The 25,691-nt window shown below is 35.6% G+C and overlaps 1 protein-coding gene across 2 annotated transcripts; it reads left to right on the top strand.

Moving 5' to 3' along the window:
* The first annotated feature begins 3,087 nt into the window (after positions 1-3,087).
* On the top strand, positions 3,088-25,110 carry Pcnp (PEST proteolytic signal containing nuclear protein). Of its 2 annotated transcripts, XM_078044319.1 has the most exons (6): positions 3,107-3,245; positions 9,734-9,911; positions 9,987-10,149; positions 11,891-11,965; positions 21,104-21,159; positions 23,228-25,110. In XM_078044319.1, the coding sequence occupies exons 2-6, from the start codon at positions 9,856-9,858 to the stop codon at positions 23,352-23,354; spliced, it is 477 nt and encodes a 158-aa protein (XP_077900445.1). In that variant the 5' UTR covers positions 3,107-3,245; positions 9,734-9,855; the 3' UTR covers positions 23,355-25,110. The 2 variants fall into 2 exon arrangements, with proteins under 2 accessions (XP_077900444.1, XP_077900445.1); XM_078044318.1 differs by lacking the exon at positions 9,734-9,911 and having other exon boundaries at positions 3,088-3,245; positions 9,935-10,149.
* Positions 25,111-25,691: the final 581 nt, after the last annotated feature.

The raw sequence follows: 25,691 nt of genomic DNA, 5'->3' as shown, positions 1-25,691 counted from the left end.
CCCTATTAAAAGGCAAGTTATTGCCAGGTGCAGAGGCTGAGGCAGGAGGATCTCCGGTTCAAAAGCCAACCTCAGCAAAAGTGAAACTAAGAAACTCAATGAGACTCTGTCATTAAATAAAAGAAAACAGGGCTGGGGATGTGGCTCAGTGGTTGAATGCCCTCGAATCTAATCACCCCAATGCTTACTTTTAAGAAACACACTGAAGGAAGTATTAAAAAAATAAGTAAATAAATAAAAGGCAAGTTCCTGAACTGCCTGAGATACATTCAAGAAAAAAAAATAGTACTGTAGGGGTTAAAAATAAGGGATTAAAACTGCCTGGCAGCATTGGGGCTAGAATGAAGTTGCATTTTGTTGTAGTTCTCTGCCTGAATTGTACATTTAGCAAACTTTTTTTTTGCGGGGGGGGGGGGTGGGTGAGGTGGGGGACATTCCACCATTAAGCCACATCCCCAGCCCTATTTTGTATTTTTTTTAGAGACAGGGTCTTACTGAATTGTTTAGTGCCTCGCTTTTGCTGAGGTTGGCTTTGAACTCCTGCCTCAGCCTCTGGAGCTGCAGGGATTACAGGCATGTGCAACCATGCCAGGCTTAGCTCCACTTCTTAACTAGCTTTTTCCATATCCCAGTTTCCTTGTCCATAAATGATAGTAAGCACAAATTAGGATTGTAATCGTTTAATGTACGTAGTTTCGTGTTAAAATACCTACATACAATAAATATGAATAAATGTATAGATGTAACCTTATAAATTTCACATCGAAGTTAAAATAATAATTGTTCATATTATCTGCAATTTCCAGCTTTTAAAACCATCATTTGAATGATTCTTTAGAGGTTATAAACAAGCTACCATTAAGCAAGCCCCACCCTGACTGGCAGCATGTTGTTAATTTTACTTCCATTATCTCACATTATACTCAGTAATCCTAGAAGCATTTTTTTATAGTTAAAATATATTTAGAAACATGATCAATCAAACCTAAACAATTAGCTAATGGCAGAATCAGAACTTAAATCCAGTTTTGTGTGATGCAAAATTACTATCTTTGCTTTGCACTAAACTACTATTTCATACTATTTCATTCCTTAACCCATTTGAAGTGAATTACTGAAACCTGCTTTTTTTTTTTTTTCAGTTAGTATTTATCAACAGTGATATGTTTCCTGGGGGAAACTGTGTTGAGCAAGATAGGCATAATTTGACCTCTTGGGAATGATGGATAAATGGATTACAATTCTTCATCCTTCTATAGTGAGAGTATAAATGATTACCTTGCAAAGATCACATGTACGAAAGATGAAACAAACACAAGTACTCTTAAGTTTTTGATCACTTCTACATATAAATAGTAGACCAGGGACTTAAATTTTGATTATAAAGTCACCGAACTATCCTATTTTTTTTTCTTTTGTACTGGGGATTTAACCCAGGAGTGCTTTACCATGAGTCATATCCCCAGTCCCGCTCCCTTTTTTGAGACAGGGTCTCACTAAATTGCTAAATCTAGCCTTGAAACTGTAATCCTGCCTCAGCCTCCCACCTAGCTGGGATTACAGACCTCTGCCACTGCAAACTGCCCTATTTCTGTTTCCCCATCCCCAGACTTGAAGCCTAAAGTCATCCATCCACAATACTGAGCACCTCTTATACATGAAATGTCTTGTACAAAGTTGTGAAAAAAGTTTTTTTTTGATGGTTATCTGTTGTCAATGAATTCCTTTTTTCTTCATGCTGGGACTGGACCTCTGGTTCTTGGTCATGTGTGTGCTAAGGTCACATACTACCACTGAAACATAATGTCGGACCTAAGGAATTTTTGAACCATTTAAAGACAATGCTTGCTTTTTTTTTTTTTTTTTTTTTTTTTTTTTTTTTTTAATGGTGCTGGGGATTGAACCCAGGGCCTTATTATAAGTAAGCACTCTAGCAACTGAGCTATATCCCCAGCCCCAACACTTTTAAGAAACACACTGAGGGAAGTATAAAGTGAACAAAGAATGGCATATATAAATTATCTAATTTGATCCCTATAACCACCCTTTGAAGAAGCACTATTATTGTATTTTATGGAAAAACAAAGGCAAGTCTGTGGACAATAAGCAACTCTCAAAGATACCTAACCAGAGAAGGGCAGATCAGATTTTAGAGATTGTTTTTCCTTGACGCTTGCCTCATGGCTGTAATCCCAGCGACAGGGGAAGTGGAGGCACATAAAAAGTTCGAGGCCAGCCTCAGGAATTTGGCTACACCTGGTACACCAAATAAAAAGGACCAAGGATGTGCTCAGTGGTAAAGATCCAATCCTAGGTACAAAAACAAGACAAAACAACAACAAAAACCCTTTGTTCTGTAACACTGACTACATATATTGTAAGGTAAACTCTGAAACTCCAGTTCCCTACCTAAGCAAGTAATCGATCCCATTTGGCTAAAGGACAGGATAAATTAGAGAAAACGGGACGAGGAGGCCACGTGTAACGTATGCGCTTCATTCTGCAGAATTTAAAACTCCACTAAAGGTTTCTAAGTAATGCAGAAATTACGGTAATCTTAATTTGATGGAGAAACTGCAGCCTTTGGAAAAAAATGGTTTTTTATCACTTCGGTACACGACCTTGGACAAATTATTCTCAGCTTTAACTCAGAAAATTAAGATAATTCCGCATTGGATTATAGTGAGGACTAAACCATAGTGTATGTCTAACACTAGAGGGTGCTCGATAAATGTTGGTTTTCCCTTAGAGAAAATACAGCTCTCTTTGCCTCCCCACCCTGCCTCCACCTTTCCTGGGCACATGTGACCAGGAAAGCCAGAAAGACCCTGCCAGCTTCAACTGCAAGCACAGCTGCAAAAGCAGAAACATTCTAAGGCTCCGCCAACGTCTCCAGGGTTACGTTCTCACATCCCATCACTTCTCCGGATCTGCCACTGACGTGCCTCTCCCTACCCAGTCCGATGCATAGAACGCCAATCCCCGCGCTCCTCTTTCCCCTCCCTTTCTTCAGAGGCAGTCACTCGATGACGTCACATCCGCTTGTCTTGGGCGGTCCCTCTTTTCACTCATCTGGGCCTCTCTAGTCAGCGACCTCTCCAGATGGCTCTAAAGCTCAATGGTTGCTGGGCGGGGCCGTGACGTCCTTGGCGTAGCTGCAGGGGAGGCCGCGGCGGGGAAAATGGCGGACGGGAAGGCGGGAGAGGAGAAGCCTGAAAAGCCGCAGCGAGTTGGAGCCGCCGGAGGTGAACACAACCCCAGCGTCGCGGGATGTGTGGGATGCTCTGGGCCTTTCGTTGAGCTCCCCGGGGTGGGGGGAATGGGGTGGAGAAAGATTGGGCGAATCTGGCGCTCACTCGGTTAGGTGCTGGGCCCGGGCACGCCCGGTGCGGCCCGCTGGGATCCAGACCCATATCGCTTCCTTGCCGGGAGAGAGCCGGCCACTGTCCCTCACCTCATGGCCCCTGTGGAGGCCCTCCTTCTGAGAAGGAAGATGGGCACCAGAAAGGGAGACTGAAGTTGGGGTGGGACCCGGAGCGGCGGTGCAGGAGCCGCTACTTCCACAGCGGAGACACACATCACACAAAACACACCACCGCACACTCTCCATCCCCCCCCACACACACACACTGTGTGAGCCACCGAGCCATGGCCGCGGAAACTGGCCCAAGGCCGAGTTTCCAAAGGTGCAGATCTCTCAGTTATACACGTAGGAGTTAATTACGCTTGCTGTTCCCTTTTCACTGAGGAGGTGGACAACCCCGGCCTGCTCTTTCCTTTATTTTCAGGCATAATAGTGACCCTGTAATGAGATGGACAGAGGGGATGGAGGAAAAGAACAATCACCCGCTGATTTAAGCTGTGGGTTTCTAGGGTTATGGTTTGATCGCCTTTCTCGGAAGTATGCCTTTCCTAATTAGGCTACTACCAGTTTATCGCAAGCCAGATAAATTTAAGTGGCTTAGTAGTCTAGTGTGACTCATTACTGTGTATTGATACAGTATTGAACTCAGGTTATAGCTATCCTTTTCTGGCCCCGCTACCCTCATAAATTCCAGGTCTTTTGCATTAAGGAGAAGAAACAAATAATCTCCCCAGGGCACCCCGCTTCCCCCCAACCCCCGTCATAGCAAGACAAGTGACTTTAACATGGGAGCTGATTATATTGTCTTGTTTAGAACGCTTTTTAAATGTTATTTTCTATTCTGACTCCGTTAAGTCTTACCCCTGAAAGTATTTAATATGAGAAAATACAGAAGATTAATAGCACATGAAAGCAAATAATATGACCTACTAACATGTTTAATGTGAATTGTAGTGGGATCAAAAAAAATGTTGAAAACGTGTAATGTTCAGAATTTCTTTTTTAAAAATATGGAGAGTTGTTATTGGCAGAAATGAAGCCCCCCACCCCTGTTTATTAAAAGCAGTAAAATAGCTTATGAAACAGTGTAAAACATCTAGCACTTGTCTGGAATATTTTTTTTTTCCTGACCAAAAAAAAAAATTACCTGAGAAACTGTCAAGTAAAATTATGTAAAAATTTAGAAGTAATTTGAGGAAAAGCAAAAATACAGAGCCTAAAGAATCTTCTGTATTCCTGACTTTTTTTAGAGTGGAGGAGATGTGTTTAATGTGCTGCCAGAATATACTTTAAATGTTAGCATAAAGACACTGTAATCTTCCTGCTACCTTTCAGTTGAGAGTAGTTAACTCTGTATTATGAATATTCATGTTTCCATTTTAGGGTGTTTGGGGATTATAAAATTACTTTGCTTGCGGAGCAATTGGTGGGTACACCTGTAATACCAGCAGATCAGGAGGCTGAGGCAGGAGGATGGGGAGTTCAAAACCAGCCTCAGCAAAAAGCAAGGCGCTAAGCAACTCAGTGAGACCCTGTCTCAAAATAAAATACAGGATAGGGCTGAGGATGTGGCTCAGTGGTCTAGTGCCCCTTAGTACAAAAAAAAAAGAAAAAAAGAAAAAAAATTACCTTGCTTTAGTATCAGAAAAATTATTATTGTTTTTGTTGGTAACTTAGAATAACTACTGTCCCTGAATTTCTACATCATTAGCCTCATTTCCTTTACAAAAAAGTAGTGCTGTTGCATCTAAGCTATATTTGGAATATCTTTTTTTTAATATTTATTTTTTAGTTATGGGTGGACACAGTGTCTTTATTTTACTTTATGTGGTGCTGAGGATTGAACCCAGTGCCCCACGCATGCTGTGTGAGCGCTCTACCTGTGAGCCACAACCCCAGCCCTGGAATGTCACATGTTTTTAATGCAGTTGTGCTAAGTAATCATAGTTAAAACATTTCATACTTCGGATATTTCTAAATTGATAATTTTGTTGTAAGTAGTCACTTTTTAAAGAACACTGTCATGCTTGTCCTATGGACAAACCAAGAGAGTATTCAGAATTTTTATTCCTATTGAGTAATGCATTACATTGGAAATATAAACACTTCATTTTTTTTTTAATCTTTTGTTAGTGTAAGGGATTGAACCCAGAGCCTCACCATGCTAAGCATGTGCTTTACTAGTGAGCTACACTCCTAGCCCCAGAAGTATGTGGGGTTTTATGAGCAGATTACTTCTGTAGTTAATGTGTGTCTGAGAGAGAAGCTACTTACTTGAACTACCTGTTTTCACTTTTAAGAGGAGTTACACTTTGGATAGATTTTTTTTTCCTCCTCTTTTTGGTCAAATTTTTTAGCTTTTTAAGATAAATACAATTTTAAAGAAGAGCTATATTTACATAATCTTAGCCATCTCAGTCTTTCAAAGATTATGCTAAGGGCTTGGGTGGTAGCTTAGTGGTATAGCACTTACCTAGCAAGTGTGAAGCACTGGGTTCAATCCTCTGGACCAATTTTAAAAAAATAAATAAAATAAAGGTATTTTGTCTATCTGCAAGTAAAAATATTTTTAAAAGATTATGCTAAGAACTTCTTCAGTGAAATTGACATTTATTGTGCCAAACACTTAATAGGGTCTTGAATACATTCTCATATAAATGGCACACCAGTCCTATCACAGAATAACTGTGTGCCCTTTTTTGGATAAGGAAGCCGACAGAATGCAAATGGGTCTTGAGGGGTACCATTATAGACTCACTTTTTTATTGGGTAATTTTTTCAAAACAAAGTACCCTTGTGCTCTAAGGCATACCCCACCTATTCAGTGAAAAAGGAAAAAGAAAAAACTATTAGCATAATGTGCAATTTGATTTCACATTAATTAATCTATGCATCTTGTTTGCTCAAAATGAATACAAATTAAACAAAATCCCTTTTATTAAAATGTTCTTTAATAAAGAATTATAGTTTGTATTTTATCCATGTTTATGTTATAAATTGATACATGATTTCTTATTTTAAAAATATTGATTATGTGTTCATTTTTAAACTACAATTCACTTTACTAAAAATCTTCACAGTTAGTAATTATTGGTCATCTAAACTTTTGTTTCCCACAGACCCAAAATACAAGATGTCTCATTTTAAATAATGGTAACGGATTTGGCTCTCATGTTTTCCCATTTAGTCCATTGTTGATTCCTTTTGCTTTATTTTCTAAGTGCTTTGTGTGGTTTGCCACAAAATTGTTAAAAGCATTATATAAAGATAAAATAGAAGCTCAATCCATGTGACACATTGAGCCCTTAGAAGCTAAGAAATGAAGCTGAGTACGTACAGTGGTGTGATCCTGTAATCCCAGGCATTGGGGAGGCAGAGGCAGGAAGATTACAGGTCAAGGCCAGCCTTAGCAACTTGGGGAGACCCTGTTTGAAATAAAAATAAGAAAGGCTGTGGGTGTAGCTCAGTGGTAGAGTGCATGGTTAAATCCCCCAGTACCACAAAAAATAAATAAATAAAAATAAAGGTAGGAGGGGCTGGGATTGTGGCTCAGCGGTAGAGCACTTGCCTCACTGTGTGAGGCACTGGGTTCAATCCACAGCACCACATAAAAATAAATAAATAAAGTAGAGGTATTGTGTCCATCTACAACTAAAAATTAAAAAGGAGAGCTGATCGTGTACCCTCCTTCCTTCATTTCTTTCTCCCCTCATCTAGTCATCTTCTGATCTGAAGATGTTCATATAGTTTTTACAGTGGCTTTAAAAAAAAAAACCAAAAACACTTCTTGAGTTTGGGAAGGCCAATTTATTTATTATGTACAGAAATAAATTGCTTGATCTGGACTCAGTCACATGTAGGAAAAAAACCTAATAAACATAGTGTGGGATGGAGGTGTAGTTCAGTGGTAGAGTGCTTGCCTATCATATTTGAAACACCACAAAAATTTTGAAACAAAAAAATTTGAAACACCACAAAAAAAAAAAAAAAAAAACAAGAAGGGGGTGCAGTGGCCATGCCTATAACTTTAGTGGCTTGGGCCCCACAAATTCAAGACCAGCCTCAACAATTTAGCAAGGCCCTAAGCAATTTAGTGAGACCCTGTCTCAAAATGAAAAATTAAAAGGGTTAGGGATGTAGCTCAGTGGTAAAGCACCCCTGGTTTCAATCCCTGTACCAAAAACATAATAGTATGTGTTTGATCTTTTGTGTGGACCTGTGATATGGATAGTCTAGTGTGCCTCTTCAGATGAGAAGAACAGATGTGAATGGGATTAAGTTGTTACCAGTTGATTATGAAATGAATAGTAGAATAGTTCTCCATGCTACCTTTTTCTGAAGCAATCTCCGTGGAAATCTCTAGAAAGATTTCTTCTAATGGGATTGGACAGTATTGTAGTCCATTTATTACACATCCAATTTCAGCTAGCTGACACATTTAACATTATAATAAGAATCTTTTCCCTTTTTCTTATTTATACTTTAAATTTTCCAAGTTGCCTGTTCTAAGATTATTTTTAGAAAACGAAACTAGAAGAAAAGATAGGCTCTAAAAGAATTGGAAATCTTAACTAATTATGGCCTTTGGGTCATGATTCAAAAAGAAGACTTACACTATAGTCAGTCTAAAGCGTTCTTTATGCTCTTTATTTTAATGTTTTCCAATTTTGTTTGCACACAGTTTGTACCTTTATAGGCTGTAATATGTAAAGCCAATGGGTTTTCTGTATGTTTAAATATGTATAGCCAGATTTCCAATTTTAACTATGCATCATCACAGTTTTGCTTGAGTTTTATTATGAAATAGCATACTTAAAACTAACGTAGGATAAAGTTAGTATAAATGCTTTTAGTTGTAAACATAGAATGAAAAACTTAATATTTACATCATACTATTTTTTAAAGAGATTCTATATTTATTAAAAAGTTCTACTTCTCACAATTAAAAAAAAGTTCTACTTCTCACAATTAAAAAAAAGTTCTACTTCTCAGCTATTGAATAATAGTCTTTAACTCTTTAGATGCTTTTGTAATTTCACATATAAATAAGTGAATGGCACTTAAAGCAATATTCCAACACTATATTTCCCTTTTAGATAAATCCCAAGCTTAATCCTGCTTAACTACTCCTCCCTACATTGTCACTACAACTTTCACCCTTTGTCCAAAGAGAATAAATTTCCTTTTATTTTTTATCTAAATAAAATCAAATTTTCTATTCAAAGTGCTATCATTCCAAAACTATACAGATCTAGATCTGTAACCTCAATTCTTTCTGTCTTTTGCTCATTGGTCTGTTAATGTTTTGTTCCCCCACCTCCTGCCTACCCCATTCTAACTTTTTGTCCCATTTTCTTTAGACTGTACTCCAAAGCATCTTCTCTTTACTCACAAGTGAACTCTTTATCCAATGTAACAATACATTCTATGGGGTGAATTGGCATATTAGAGAATATAAAATTTTTGATGGTGATGATGAATTGATGAATGATGTCTTACATCCCTGTTGATGTCTAACATCCCTGTTTGGTTTGGGTTGTTGTTGTTTTTATACCAGCGATTGAATCACATCCCCAGCCCTTTTTACTTTTTATTTTGAGACAGTTGCGGAGTTGCTTCAGGCTTCACTAAGTTGCTGAGGCTGACTTTGAACTTGTGGTCCTCCTGCTTCATTCTCCCACCTGCTGGGCTTGTACAGGCATGGACCACCATGCCTTGCGTCATAATTAGTCTTCTTATGTAAGAGATCTAAGATATTCTAGATGCAAACTCACAATTGACTGAATACAAATACAAGCAAAATTACTAAAAGACAACATACTTCCAAACCTATATATGTATGCTTTCTACTGTTTGAAGTTATAAGCTCATCTTTGATGAGAAAATGTAACGTGTAAACCAAGACTTGTATTAGTGCTTACAGGTAGCTTAAAACAGGTGATAACCATGCTTTCAGAGGAGAATTAAATTACTCAAGAGGAGTTGACTAGACTTTTTGAAGTTCTTTTTCAACTCCTAAGATTGAGTGAGATGTACATGAAGAACACATCACTCAAAAATATAACTAGGCTATGTTAATACTGAAGTTTGGATAATAATGGTCCTTTACATGACAAGATACTTTGTGTGACTCATACACATTATTGAGAATATTAGAATTTATTAGCCAAATGTATTATCTTGCCACATGACTGATTCCTCACAGATTAGTTTGCAAAAAATAATTTATAGATCTTGATTTCTAAAAAGCAGAATTCCACAAATAACTATATTATTGTATGATGTCTGTGGTAGTATTTAGTTGAAGGGTCTTTACTTTTTTGTGAACTCTATGTTTATAATTTTAAATTGCTCTGTATTTTATGCTAGTTAATTCATGGGAGCCTCTTCTACTGCCACACAATCTCAGTTCCTGCTATATACTCTAACAAACAGTGGAAGAGACTGTTGGGTCAGTAGGTGACAACTGCAGAGGTATCTTCCTTATAACGATGCTTTTTGAGGTTGCTGCTCCCATCAATCTGCTCAGTAAAAATAGCTCATCTTGGTAAGTTGTTTCGACTTCACCAGGACCTGAAGAAGAAGCAGAAAAACCTGTGAAAACTAAGACTGTTTCTTCCAGTAATGGAGGGGAAAGTTCCAGTCGCAGCGCTGAGAAGCGATCAGCTGAAGAAGAAGCTGCAGACCTCCCAACAAAGCCTACAAAGATCTCCAAGTTTGGATTTGCCATAGGTAGTCAGACAACAAAGAAAGCATCAGCCATATCCATCAAACTTGGATCAAGTGTAAGTTACTTTATGTATGATATTTGTAATGGGTATTAAGGATTTGTTTTGGAAACCTGCTTTTACTAGGTTATCGTAAATTAAGTATAAAAAGTTGCATTTCTCCGGGCTGGGATTGTGGCTCAGTGGTGGAGTGCTTACCTAGCACATGTGAGTCATTGGGTTAGATCCTCAGTACCACATAAAGATAAGTAAATAAAGGTATTGTGTTCATCTACAACTAAAAGAAGTTTTTTAAAAGATGCATTTCTTAATCTTTTATATATTAACTTATATGTATTTAAGAAGTGATTAGCACTCTTTAGGAAAGATCAAAATGAATTATCTCAATAAAATCAGTTTTTAACAAAGATGTAGAATTTTAGAAGGAACAATATTATAGAAAATGCATGATTTATAAAGTAGTGAGTTTGTATCAGTTAAGCAAGACCTCTGAAAGATATTTTGAGAAAGAATTTCAGGTTTTTTTTTTTTTTTAAATCTTTCAGTTTCAGTAACAATATCTATGGACTAGGGGATAGCCCAGTGGTAGAGCATGTGGTTAGCATCTGGAAGGCTTTTGCTTTTATCCTTGGTACAACATTAAAAAGTAATATCTCCAGAAATCAGTTATTTGTATCTTAAAAGATTAATTTTAGTAAGATATTGCTTGATAAGAAAAGCTTTTTTTTTTTTTTTTAAAGTGAGAGTGAGAGGAGAGAGAGAGAATTTTTAATATTTATTTTTTAGTTCTCGGCGCACACAACATCTTTGTTGTATGTGGTGCTGAGGATCGAACCCGGGTCGCACACATGCCAGGCGAGCGCGTTACCACTTGAGCCACATCCCAGCCCAGAAAAATCTTTCTGATTAAAGATCAGTGTTCGATCCCTTGTTTTAAGATATAAACCTCAAATTAATATTTTTTTAACCATGGAACCTATGGAAAATGAATGAAACTATGGAAATGAATGAAATTGACCTGGGAAGTATAAAGAATGAAAGGTTGCTGCTACCAGTAGTAGAATCCTAGGTATCTGTATTGTTAAGTGAGGAGCAGCAAGGAAGGGGGAGAGAAAACAATAGGTCAGAGAATTAGCAGACTAACCAATTAAAAAATATATATATATTGTTCCAGAAGACAAGGGAGAGATGTTTTCAAAAAGAAGCTGGTGATTAGAATCAAATGCAGCACACCAGTTATTGGTGACCTCATAAAGAATAATTCTAGGGCGATGGTAGATGGTTAGGGTGGCAGCTAGATTGCAGTAGGGTAAAGACTAAATGGATGGTGAGAGAATGGAGATAGAATAGTTTATTTTGTTAAAAATTTAGGTCATATAGAAATGATCACTTGTCTGAAGCCCAAAGGGTAAAAAGGATAGACGTAGAGTTTTAGTAAAAAGGGTAGAGGAATATGAGTCATGATGCCTTGTGTGTTCTCAAGGCACTTTTAAACTAATTCTTACTATGGGAACATATTATTTATCATTTTGTATCAAATACCCTTTGGCTTAAGTAATATTAAATTATAGATCCTAGCTGGAGAATTATTTTTTCTAATAGGTAAACAAATGGATATAATAATAAATAACAAAGTTAAACCTACCCACAGATAACCTGCATTTTCAGACATAGTGCAAATTCTAGGTTCCTTACTATATAAATTTATGAAAACAAAGTTGAATTTTTCAAGATTTATATCAAACAGTTCTCTACAAATGTGACTCATCTAGTGTTCTTTTTAACGTTTCTTCTTCAGAAGCCTAAAGAAACTGTTCCAACTCTTGCTCCAAAAACCCTTTCAGTAGCAGCAGCTTTTAATGAAGATGAAGATGTAAGTTAATATCTCTTTTATTTTAACCAGTTCTTTTAGTAGGAGAGTGTTAATGACAAATTATAGGTTATATTAATGGTGTTACTAAATTGTAGCACCTACAAAAACTGGATATTTCTATTTTGTATTTATTTTGTTTGGTTGTAGGATTATTTAAAAATGTTAAGTTTGGGGGCAAGAAACCTAAGAACCAAAACAACAAATGCTTATTATGAATATATGTGCTAGGAAATATGTAGGATATAGTTGGGGTCTTCAGTGATGATGTATTGTGCTTTCAGGTTACAGAAGGCAGCTGTAGTAACATGCTTTCCATAGGAGATGGAAATAATACAGGTGATTCTGCCAGCACTTCTCAGTAGGCACAGAGTGAGCTTGAGATGCTTATTAGATTGATCAGTTCCAGTTCTCATGCCTGTCTTACCATGCTTATGGATAACCAGTGGAATTTTCAAACACGATTTGATTATGATCTATATTAGGCTGTGACTTGAAAATCTAATCCCCATATAAGATGAGAACCCTGTATATGTAACAATCAAGTATTATACAAATAGTAATTGTTTCCAAAAGCTATAAGGATAAACATTATATTATTCAAGCTGAACATGGGAGCATACACTTGTAATCCCAGCTACTCAAGAGGTGATGCAGGAAAATCTCAACATAAAATAAAAAGGGATAGGATATATCTTAGTAGTAGAGTGCTTGTCTGATATTTTCAAGGCTCTGGTTTCAATCCCCAGCACCTGGGCAGGTAGAGGTAGGGATTATACATTCAGAGGGGCCCAAACACTGGGAATAGAGTGATTTCAGAAGAATATATATAAAAGAAGTAATACAAATTTTATACTAAAACATTAGTCAGGGTTTCAGTAAATCAAGGAAGACTTATAAACTGAGACATCAGTTTTCAAGTCACAGGCACCATTTGGAGAGTTGTTATTTTGTTTTTGTTTTTAATATTTTTTAGTTGACGTACCTTTAGTTTTTATTTATTTATATGTGTTGCTGAGGATCGAACCCAGTGCCTCAGTGGCAAGTGTTCTGCCACTGAGCCACAACCCAGCCCCTGGAGAGTTTTTTTAGAGGAGTATTGGACAAGGATAAATGTGGAACCATTGGAGCCTGAATCAATAGGGAAAGAATCACTGTGGTTATTACTGTGTTCTCCTTTACTCATTTACACATTTGATTGCTTTGTATGTACTAGGCACTATGACATTACAAGACATCAGATATGTTCCTCTAAGAACTAGTCTAGTAGAAGGAGACTTACATGTAAATTAGTGAGAGATAAAAATGAAAAATACCTGAAGAGGTGAAGTACTGTGGACATTCAGAAAAGAAATAAACAGGTACTGGATGTAGCAGCATAGAAAGACACCTGGACTAGCAATTGAAAGACCTGAATTGTAACCATGTCTTGACTAGTTATTAACCAGTAGAAACCTGAATAAATCATTTTTATTTTTCTGGAGCCTTAGTTTTCTCAACTATAAAACAAAGACTGTAACTTGCCAGGCAAGTAATGTACACCTATAATCCCAGAGGCTCAGGAGGCTGAGGCAGGAGGATCGCAAGTTCTAAGCCAGCCTCAGCAACTTAGCAAGTCCCTAAGCAATTCAGTTAGACCCTATCTTTAAGTAAAATATAAAAAAGGGCTGGGGAAGTAGCTCAGGGGGTTCAAACCCCAGTACCAAACAAAACAAAAACAAAGGCTGCATACATTCTAGGGAAGAACCTGGGGTCCTGCCCATGCTAAGTATATCTTCTAACACTAAGCTATACTCCTAGCAGACTGTTTTGGTGGGGAGAGTTTGGTTTTTTGAGATAGTGTCTCACTATGTTGCCCAGGCTGATATCAAACTCTTTCCTTGTTTCTCCTGAGTTTTGAGATTCCAGGGATGCTTGGTCTCAATTTAGTTGATAGATTTTTTAAAACATTATTTTTAATTGTTGATAGAACTTTATTTTTTTATGTGCAATCCTGAGAGTCGAACCCAGTGCCTCACATATGCTAAGCAAGTGCTCCACCACTGAGCCACAACCCCAGCCCCTAGTTCCTAAATTTTTAAAAACTACTCAAGAGTTCTTGGATCCTATGGCAGTTATAGTGGTATGGGAAGCTGATGTTTAACAAGCAGGACTCTGGTGTTTTGCCCTTATTTCACTTATAAGTTGTACCTCTGTCTGATATTTGGAAACCCAAGTAATTTATTGAGGGGGAAAAAAAAGTATTCTGTTGCTCAGAAGAAAAAAAAATTAAAAACAAAAAAATGCTAATCTAAATAATATCTGTAACATTCTTAAAGAGAGTAGGTAGCAGATTATAGCATGGAAAATGATATAGGAAGAAGGAAAAATGTGTAGAAGTACATAGGCTGGAAGCACCTGCATTATATAATAAAACCTTACCTTGAATGCCTAACTATTTGATTATCTTTTCACATTATTTTACATTCTATATGTCCCTGTGGATTGTACATGTATTTATATTTTACAAATGGAGAAATTAAGCATGCATGATTATATGGTAATTCATACACATTTTGAACCTTAGGTTTTCTGGTTTCTTGTCCTATAGTCTTTGCATCATACTTTAATGTCTTTCATTCATATATTTATATATTTTTTGGGCGGGGGGGTGATATTGGGGATTGAACCCAGGGCCTTGTGCATGTGAGGCAAGCATTGCACCAGTCCCCAGTCCATGTCTTCCCTGTTTTAAAAAAAGTTTTAGAGAGATTCAAACAATATTCTTTCTGCTACAATACTATAATGGTAGTAGACAATAGAGGGCTGGGGTTGTGGCTCAGTGATAGAACATTTACCTAGTATGTATGAGGCACTGGGTTCAATTCTCAGCACTTCACATGTAGATAAATAAAATAAAGGTCCATGAACAATTAAAAAATGTGTTTTTAAAAATTGTCTCATATATCTAAAATCCTTATCTACTTAATTTTTAAAAAATATTTATTTTTCAGTTGTAGTTGGACACAATACCTTTATTATTTTTATGTGGTACTGAGGTCAAACCCAGGGCCTCTCACATGCTAGGCGAGCGCTCTACCACTGAGCCCCAGCCCCAGCCCTATCCACTTAATTTTTTATTCAAGAACATAACTAAGTAACAAAATATATTGTTCAAATATATTGACCTAAGTAGATAACAGTTAATTTTGGCTTTGGGAGCAAGTTGTTGCATGGATTGAAACCAGGACCTCACACATTCTACCACTGAATTATTTCCTAACCCCAGAGTTTTAACATTTCAAAAAAAATTTTTTTTCAGTTGTCTCCTTTAATTTGGATAATTTCCCCAATCTTTCTGTGTATTTCATGACAGTAACATTTTTGAAGAATACTGGACAGTTATTTTCTACAGTGTCTCTCATTTTGGATTTGTCTGGTGTTTTTTTCATGCTTAGATTCTCATTGCTTTTGGTAGGAATACCACTGAAGTTGTGCCAAGTTCTCAATGCATCATACTAGGGAGCACATGCTGTCAATATGCCCATTCCTGCAGTGTTAACTTTGATCATTTAGTTAAAATGGTGCCTGCCAGATTTCGCCACTGTCAAATTTTTGTAAAGCTAAATTAAAATTTATCTTATATGCTTTGAGAATATGTAAAAATATATAATTTCTCAAAACTTCACTCACTAATGTTAACATCCATTAATGATTCTTATCAGGATTAGTTATGATAATGTATGCCAATGGTGATATAATATATGCCACCATGCCTTGTATATTTATTAACTGTCTCTTACTAAATGAAAGAGCTGTTTTTAATATCTGTGTATGTTTTTACACATATATTCCTAGGTATGCTTATATTCATTCATATATATATATACACACACACACACACCATTGGTAATCAAAATCATAAATTTTCATACATATTAGGTTACATATTTATAACCTATGTGTAAATCAAATTGTGAACATCCATTTCAACACCAAACCCAACTATATACAAATTGAGATAATAAATATTTTAATATATATTTTACATATATATCCACATTGTGTTTATATATATGGACATAAACATTCAAACCCTAACTCTAATCTTAATCCTTTTTCACAAATAATCTGACTCTACCACTACGGCTCAACAGAAACCTCTAGACATATAGACCAGATTACTTTACATGAATGTACCTGTATATTTGGAGATATAAATTTTAAAAGTCACATAAAAATCCATAAATATTTTACCTATATATCCATTTCAGTAGGCAAACCCAGATTTAACACTTGCTTAAAAATACTATGTAACTTTAAAATAGCCATAGATGAAAGTATATATTTATAAAATTTTGTATATAATTTTAATTCTATATTAATATGTATTTACATAAATATTGATATGTATTCCAGTGGTAGACCCTCATCCTCAACCTAACTCAGAACTAAACCTAACCCTTCCCATTATCATTAGTCTTCTATACAAAAATCATAATTATGACTTTGAATACTCATATATATTTTTACATATATATTCCTTCATATGTTTATAAATATATATTTATGTACCCTAATGCTAAACAAAATCTTACCCATAAATTTTCATATATATTCAGTTACATATTTATAAAATACATCTAAACAACAATGTAAACATCCATCTGAAAATTAACTATATACAAATCCCTGTATATTTAGTATTTTCATGTACGTTTTTACATAAATATTTATATTCATATATTCGGATAATAATGTTCAAAACCTAAAATAATGCTATGCCTCACCGAAACCTCTATACGTATAACCATAACAATTTACATGAATGTACCTATATACTGTGGAATATAGATTCATAAATATTGTTACGTATAAACAGTGACACTTCATGAATATTTCTGTATATTGTGAAGTATGTATTTATAAATTCACATAAATCCATTTTCATATATGTTCATTTCTGCAGGCTTACCCTATCTTTAACACAAAACCTAACAATTCCCCTTACCATAACCTAATTAAAGATAAAAGCACATATATTTCATGTGATTTTACTTATGTATTTATATTCAGATATATTTACATACATTTTTAGTCCATAACCCTAACCACAATGCTAGTTTGTAACTCTGAATTAAAACTGTGTGTGTGTGTGTGGAACATATGGATATTCCAAGTAATTCCACAATTACTTGGAATATCCATATATTTTTTACATATGTATTTATGTACATCATTATAAACATTTGTATGTACATATGTGACTAATGTTAACCATAATCCTATTGCTACAAGAAACCCAAATCTTCTAAACCAGACTGTAACACAAATGAAAACACTAAACATACTGCTGTATATTTATAAATTTATTATTTATGAAAGAGCTATTCTTATCACTTTTAAATTTAAAAATTTTATCATATAAGTGTAACTCATATATTTTTATCTTATTCAGTAAAGTATAATTCTCAAATATTCCAGATTTGATCAGTGAAAGCCCCCTTAAGTTGGTTTTTTGTTTGTTTGTTTTTTTGTTTTTCTTTTTAAAGGCAGTGTCTGTCTAAGTTGCTGAGGCTGGCCTCCAACTTGCTGTGTTCCTGCCTTAACCTCTCCAGTTGCTGGGATTATAGGCAGGCACCTCTGCCCAGCTTAAGCTAAGTCTTGCAGATAGCATTTTTAAAAATAATATTTAGGGCTGGGGTTGTGGCTCAGTGTACTTGCCTAGCGTGTGCGAGGCCCTGGGTTCGATCCTCAGCACCACATAAAAAAAATAAACAAAAATAAAGATATTGTGTCTAACAGCAACTAAAAAATAAATATTAAAAATAAAAATGGAAGCCGTGGCTGCACAGGGCAAGGCAAAGAAATAAAGGCAAGATCGCAGACTACTGTACCAAGGAAGACCCTACCCATCCATTCCTTTGCACCTCTCTCCTGCATCACCATACTGACCACATCTGTGGGCATCTTAAGTTGTAGCTGCAGATGGGGACCAGTAGCTCCCACTTTAATTTTAGCATTTTGTCTCCTGCTAAATTGTAATCAGAATAGAAACTCTGGGGCACAGGTTCTCAATCTAAGCCCAGGGAAGGTTCCTCATATCCAAAAGAGTTGAGGTAGTAGTTGTTGGTTTTTTCTTGAGAAGGGTAGGGAGGAATTGTGCCAAGGCATGACCAATGAGAAGAAGCCAGAGAGCCTGTTTGTGTTTCTAAGAGCCAGTTCTGTACTCTTCTGTATTCAGGTCACTGGGAAGATGGGTAGCAGGGGGCTCTAGTCATTCCAGTGGAATACAGAAGTAACCTGCATGGTGATTTAAGAAAGACAACTCCCTGACCCCAGAGGAGCTGGCTCCAGAATGTTGGGATCAATCCTAACTTTTGTTACATTTCTTTTCACTAAAGAAAAAAAAAATTATATATATATACACTAAACAAAACCCTTCTGGGTTTTTTCTAGTGGTGGTTAGTCCCACATGTTGTCACCAGAAACTAAGCCATTCCTCACACCAATATGGGATAAGCTCCTTGGCCTGTAAGGTGCAGGAGTGTATCTTGCTATGTATCTTAGAATCTCTCCTCTGCCTTGTTTTGTGGCAGTGAAATGCCTCTTGATCATGTCCAAGCGTGTCTTTTACTGTATCTGATTTCTGAGTCTTGTTCCAGTTGCTTGGCCCTGCCCCAAAGGCCCAGTACTCATTTAGCATAACTGTAATAAATCTTTTTTCCAGATCAATATAATAAAGGAGTGATGTGCAATAAAAGAAAAGATATTGTGTCTAACAGCAACTAAAAAATAAATATTAAAAGTAAAAATAATAATAATATTTAGGCATACCTGGTGGCACACATCTGTAATCCAGCTACTCAGGAGGCTGAGGCAAGAGAGTAGCTAGTTCAAAGCCACTCTTGGTAGGGCTAGGGTTGTGGCTCAGTGGTAGAACATTGCCTGGCACGTGTGATGCACTGGGTTCAATCCTCAGCACCACATGAAAATAAAACAAAGGTATGTCCATCTACAACTAAAAAAGTCCGTCTTGGCAATTTATTGAGACCCTGTCTTAAAATAAGAAAGGATAAGAATGTATCTCAGTAGTGGAGCTCTTGACTAGCATGTGCTAACTCCTATTTCAATCCCCAGTAGCACACAAAAAAATATTATTATTATTACTAAGCTAAGCAGTAGCATTTATACATAAAACCATAATTCTGAAAAGAACTCAATCTCACAATTTTCAGTAGCTGAAAGTATAGAAAGTAATAAGGACTGAGTTTTCAAAATGTCCTTAGAATAAAAGAGGTACTTTTGAGAAAGAACAGTACAGTAAAGGGGTTAAGGATCTTTGCTTTGGCATTAGACTAGTTTGCTAATCATTAACTTTGTGATCTTGGGCAAGTAACCTTGTCATTTAACCTTGTGCAAATGATTATAATCATACTGCACATGGGACTGTATTGTTAGAATTTTAAATTAAGATAGTGTAGATAAAGCATTAAACACATAGTATAGTACATAAATCATTAATGATTTTATTTCTATAATTTGGGCTTTTTAAGTTTAATTCTTGAATTTACATATTTATATGGTACAATGTACATATTTGTAGGGTACAATGTAGCATTTCAGTACATGTATACAGTGTAATGATCAGATTAGGTTGATATGGCTTATCCATTACCCCAGACATTTGTCTTTTGTTTGTGTGTGTGGTGCTGGTGATTGAACCCAGGTCCTTTGCTAAGTTACTTATCTGAGTCCAGAAGCACAAACCTGTAATCTAAGCAACTTGGGAGCCTGGGGCAGGAAGATTGCAAATTAAAACCAGCCTTAGCAATGTAGCAAGACCAGAAGCAACTTAATAACTGTGTCAAAATCAAAAGGTTTGGGGTTCTAGCTCATTGGTTAAGCCCCTCTGGGTTCAATCCCTGGTACCAAAAAAAAAAAAAAAAGATGCACTGGGGTTGTGGTTCAGCGTTAGAGCACTCGCCTAGCACGTGCGAGACCCTAGGTTCAATCCTCAGTACCACATAAAAAATAAATTAACAAAATTTGTTGTGTACAACTAAAAAATAAATATTAAAAAAAAGTTATTCATCCTACAAACCTGTCAAACCAAACCCCTATACTGTTATCATCCCTCTGCTTTCCTGACCTCTGGTAACTACTGTTGTACTGTATATTTCTGTGGCATCAGCTTCCTCACCATCTACATATGGGTGAGAACATGCTGTATATGTCCTTCTCTGCATGATGTATTTCACTTAATGTCCACCACCCTAATCCATTTTGCTGCAAATAACAGTATTTAATTCTTTTATTTATTTTGGTTTAACAATATTCATTGTGAATTATATGCCATTCTCTAACCATTTGTCAGCGGACATCTAGGTTAACTTTATATTAGTCATAGCTATTTTGAATAGTGCAGCAATAAACATGGGAATATAGATATCTCTTTTGTCATACTGATTTTCTTTCCTTTAGATATATACTTACTAGTGGAAGTGTTTGACCATATGGTAGTTTTATTTTTAGTTATTAGGTTTTGTTTAGGTTTGTTTTGTAATTGGGATTGATCCTAGGGATACTCTGCCACTGAGCTGTATCCCCAGACCTTTTTACCTTTTATTTTGAGAAAGGATCTCATAAAGTTGCCAAAGCAGGCCTTGAACTTATAGTATTCCTGCCTCAACCTCTTGAGTAGCTGACATTACAGGCTCCTGCCAGGGTACCTGGTTATTTTTAGTTTTGGGGGGAACCTGTATTCCATAATGACTATTGTAATTTACATTTTCACCAATATAGGAGACTTCCCCTTTCTATGTCTTTGTCAACATTTTTTAAATCTTTTTGATAAAAGCCATAAAATAAGATTTTGAAACTATGATTAAAGAAATTTTAATTCACATAATTGAACATAAGAGCACAGATTGGTGTTTCATTTCATGTATACAATGTGTTGAATGAGATTTTTACCACATTTTTTTCTTTACTCAAAATCAGCACTCTGGAAAGTGCCTTTCTATTAAAACTGTGGTTAAGACAAATAATTCACTAATTTTCTTCTTTTACAGAAATTTGTAGCATTTGAAGTGTTTTAAAAGATTTAGATGTAAAATTTAGCATGATATTTATCTCAGTTTACTCATTTTTTTTCTTCAGAGTGAACCAGAGGAAATGCCTCCAGAAGCAAAGATGAGGATGAAGAATATTGGAAGGTAGTATAGTTTTTTGTAACTATTACAGAAATAGAGGGATGATGGGGATGGAGTTGTGGCTCAGTGGCAGAGCACTCACCTAGCATGTGTGAGGCCCTGGGTTCGTTCCTCAGCACCACATAAAAATAAATAAATAGGGCTATTTAAAAGAAAAGAAAATTAGAGGGTTGAGTTAAGAGTAAGAATAAATTGCATATAATATTTTTAGTGTTAAGGCTTTTCTTGTGCATATGAGCAAAACAATTTTCTATATTTTCTCTCTACTGGAGTTTAAAGATAAGTAAGAATTAGACTTATCACAAAGAAGAAGGGTGATCTTATTTTCTGTGCTTTTTGGAGAAACACTTAACGATAATTTAAAGCTAATTCTTTTTATTTTTCCCTCACTACTGGGAACTGAATACAGGGGTAATTTACCACTGATCTATGTCCTCACCCCTATTTATTTATTTAATTCTAATTAGTTATACATGACAGTAGAATGCATTTTGCTACATTGTATACAAATGGAATGCAACTTCTTCCTCTGGCTGTACATGGTGCAGAGTCACACCAGTAGTGTAATCATACATGTATATAGGGTAATAATGTCTGTCTGATTCAACTGTCCTTCTCATGCTCACACTAATGAGACAGACATTATTACCCTATATACACAATCCAAAGTGCCTCCATTCTTACCTACCTCCCACCCCTATAATCAGTATCCGAGTATCAGAGAAAACATTCAAACTTTGGTTTTTTGGTTTGGCTTATTTAACTTAGCATGATATTCTCCAGCTCCATTCATTTACTTGCAAATGCCATAATTTCATTCTTTAAGGCTGAGTAATAGTCCATTGTGTATATGTACCACATTTTCTTTATATATTTTTCTGTTGAAGGGCATCTATGTTGGTTCCATACTTTAGCTATTGTGAATTGAGCTGCTATAAACGTTGATGTGTCTGCATCACTGTGATATGCTGATTTTAAGTCTTTTGGGTATATACTGAAAAGTGGGATAACTGGGTCAAATGGTGGTTTCCATTCCAAGTTTTCTGAGGAAACTCCATATTGCTTTCCGTAGTGGTTACACCAATTAGCAGTCCCATCAGCAATGTCTGAGTATACTTCTTCCCTGTATACTCTCCAACAGCCCTTTTTATTTTTGGAAACAGGTTTTCCTAAGTTGCCTAAGCTGGTTTTAAACTCAGGATCCTCCTGCCTCAGCCTCCCAGATAGCTGAAATTACAGATGCCCAAATTAGGATATTTCTTTTCAGATACTTGTAACCTATATTTTTTCAAATAAGAGAAAGATATGAAGATGTTTCTGATTTTAAATTTCAATTTTTTTCTAGTGTAATAGAAAAGTGGGTTTTATTCACTACACTCATAATGATACAATGATATTCCTACCACTTAATCTTGATCTTACGTGTCTTTTTCCTTTGGAAAATATTTTTAGTATCAGGGATGCATCATGACCTATGTTGGAAAACAGGATTGGGGGAAAGCAATTTTGCCTTCCTACCCCACCTCAGGCCTACCGAATTTAAAGTCTTTGAACTGGCTGGTGTGGTGGTGCACACCTGTAATCCCAGCAGCTTGTGAGTCTGAGACAAGGAGGATTGTGAGTTCAAAGCCAGTCTCAACAACTCAGTGAGGCCCTAAGCAATGCAGTGAGACCCTATCACTAAATAAAATACAAAAAGGAGCTGGAAATTGGCTCAGTGGTTAAGCACCCCTGCGTTAAATCCCTAGAACCCCTCCTACCTCCCCAAAAAAAGTCTTTGAACTGTCTTTGGAAATAGTATTTTTTAAAAATCTATGTAGAGGTTTTTGGGGTAGGGATACTGGTAATTGAACCCAGGGGACACTTTGCTATTGATCTCCAGGGACACTTTACCATTGAGGTACATCTCCAGTCCTTTTATTTACTTAGAGACAGGGTCTTGCTAAGTTGCTCAGGGCCTTGCTCTATAGAGTCTTTTTTGATGTTCAGCTTGTGTTTATAATAGATATTAAGTAAATGTGTATTAAAATATCTATAGAATTTTAAATAAATTTATTTTCTTTTAATGCAGGGATACACCAACATCAGCTGGACCAAACTCTTTCAATAAAGGAAAACATGGGTTTTCTGATAACCAGAAGCTATGGGAACGAAATATAAAATCTCATCTTGGAAATGTTCATGACCAAGACAATTAAATGATGTGTTTTGAAATTGGGGTATGGGGTGGGTGTAAAGTTAAAAGGAACAGTTTCCTTTTTTAAAGAATGGTATAAGACTATCTTTGGAGCCGCTTTTTTTCTTTTTCGTTTTTGTTTTTGTTTGTTTTGTTTTTTAAGATTGAGTGGTACACTAATAAATGAGAGTTTGAAATTAGAGGTAATTTATGTTTTATATACAGATTTCAAGACATTTGCTAATTTTGTAGTTTCATGTGATTAGTTTCCAAAGGTTACAGATAATAAAGAAATCAGAAATGGTACCTTTTTAAGAATTGCATATTTTTTTAGGCACAACTATTAGCACATTAAGAGGGAAACAAAAAGTTACTATCTTTTTAAAACTGCAAGCAGTTACTCTCCTAACTTAACTCCCTCATTACCTAAAGTATCTGGCTCCCAGGAACAGCCTTATAGAGAGAAGGGAGTATTGTACTGAGAGGAAAATGTTACTGGACTATTGACTGATAATAAATTTAGATAAAATTAAAATAACAGCTTTTTTTCCTTATGGGCATTTGTTTTGTTTCAAGTCATCATATACTAGGTATTGGCATTGCTATCAGTGGATACAAACGCTTAGCTCTAAAAAATGTTTTTATTTCTTTTTTAATTTTTATGTGAAGTATCGAGTATTTGAAATAGCCCACACACCTTAATGGGTCTTGTCTACCTTCATAAGTCTTCAAAGAACAACCATTTGCTACCAAAGTAAATCAGTATTCTAAATGTGCTTCTCTTGGTTTTTATTCATAACTAGTTCCTGTAGGCATTTCCACCAGAACTTGAGGCAAATCATAAGGAAGCTGTTTCTTTTAAAATACAAACCACCAACAACAATTTAAATGTATATAATACTTAAGCATTTGGCTGGTTTTTATTTTTTAAAATGTATAAACACCAAAAAAAGAGAGAGAGAGAGAGAGAAATTTAACATTGTATGAAGACAATATGAGAAGATGCACTTTCTGTAACTTTGTCTAATCATTTAAGTTACTAACTTGTTAAACCCAATTTAAATTGAACTCACTGCAGGATTTCTTATTAGTATAATCCTATGGTTTATTTGAAATATATATATATATATTTACTGACCAGTGTCTTCTCAAAAGCACATTTTAGGTACTAAAAATAGAAGGAAAGAAGATGCATCTTCAATTACATTTTATGAAATCTCCCACCACATATACTATTAAGATTTGTGTATCATAAGGTGTTTGTTTTGTATTTTTGTATTGTATATGGACATTATTTTTTAATGTGACAAACACATTAAAAGCATAGTCACAGACAATAAAAATATGGTAATATGATTTCCTTGAAAACTCCTACAATGTTAAATTTGGAGGCAGCTTCAAACTATTTTATTGGTGGTAATTAACTCACTGAGCTCTTTTAATTGGTAATAATTCCAGAGAAGCAGCCTGTATATATTCCTAACTCTTGTTCACTTGCATTTAAGTTTAGAAAGAGCCCCAAGTAAAACAATGGAAATGTATATACAACTATTAGTTCTTAACATGATTTAATTATATCAAGAAACATGAATTTAACTTACTTTTATGTAGGCAGACTATCCATTTTGTCCATTTTACTGTTTGTTAAAATAACATCCCTCTCCTACATATTCTTTTCTTGACCCAAATGAAATATTAACCTAAGGTCAAGATGAGGAGAGAGAAACGACTGAGATGAATGTCTTTATTAAAATACCAATAAATTTTGTCAAACTCAATATAGTGTTCTTATTTTCTATTCCACTCGAATTACTTGTTTTTTTTTTTTTTTAATGTATGTTTGTTTTTGTTTAACTGAGAAGTTAAGACAAAGTTACAAGTGTTTTTCTTGTCCAGGTTGTTGGCCAAAGTTAACAGCATTAAAAGTCTCTTAGTTTTTAGGGCCTACGTAACTCCACAGAGTTCTATAGCCTAACTATCTCAGGTTGGAAAGACTTTATTCAAATCCTTTTCCCCTACGATAGGGTGTCCCTGTGCTTTGGAAAATCCTGCCAAGGAATAATCATGGAAATCACTGAATGTTAAGATTCTTTTACTAGTGTCTTCCATTCATTAACCCTGAATATAGATTTCAGACCATACAATAAAAAACCCAATCCTCTACTTAGTGGGTTTCTTCAAATATTGAAGTGGTTTTTTTCTACCTTCCCTAGAACACCCCTGCCAAAGTAGTAAATATTCCCACTTGTTCTGATCTTTTTTTTTTTTTTTTTTGGTGTTTTTAAACACAATTTGACATCTTGTATACTGTGTATTTTCCACACATTTTCTGTATCATGAATTCTAAATATCACCTGGG

The sequence above is a fragment of the Ictidomys tridecemlineatus genome, chromosome 3 (assembly GCF_052094955.1).
Source record: "Ictidomys tridecemlineatus isolate mIctTri1 chromosome 3, mIctTri1.hap1, whole genome shotgun sequence".
Taxonomy (NCBI): Eukaryota; Metazoa; Chordata; class Mammalia; order Rodentia; family Sciuridae; genus Ictidomys; species Ictidomys tridecemlineatus.
The sequence above is the reverse complement of the archived record's forward strand: the minus strand, read 5'-3'. Positions and strand labels throughout refer to the sequence as shown.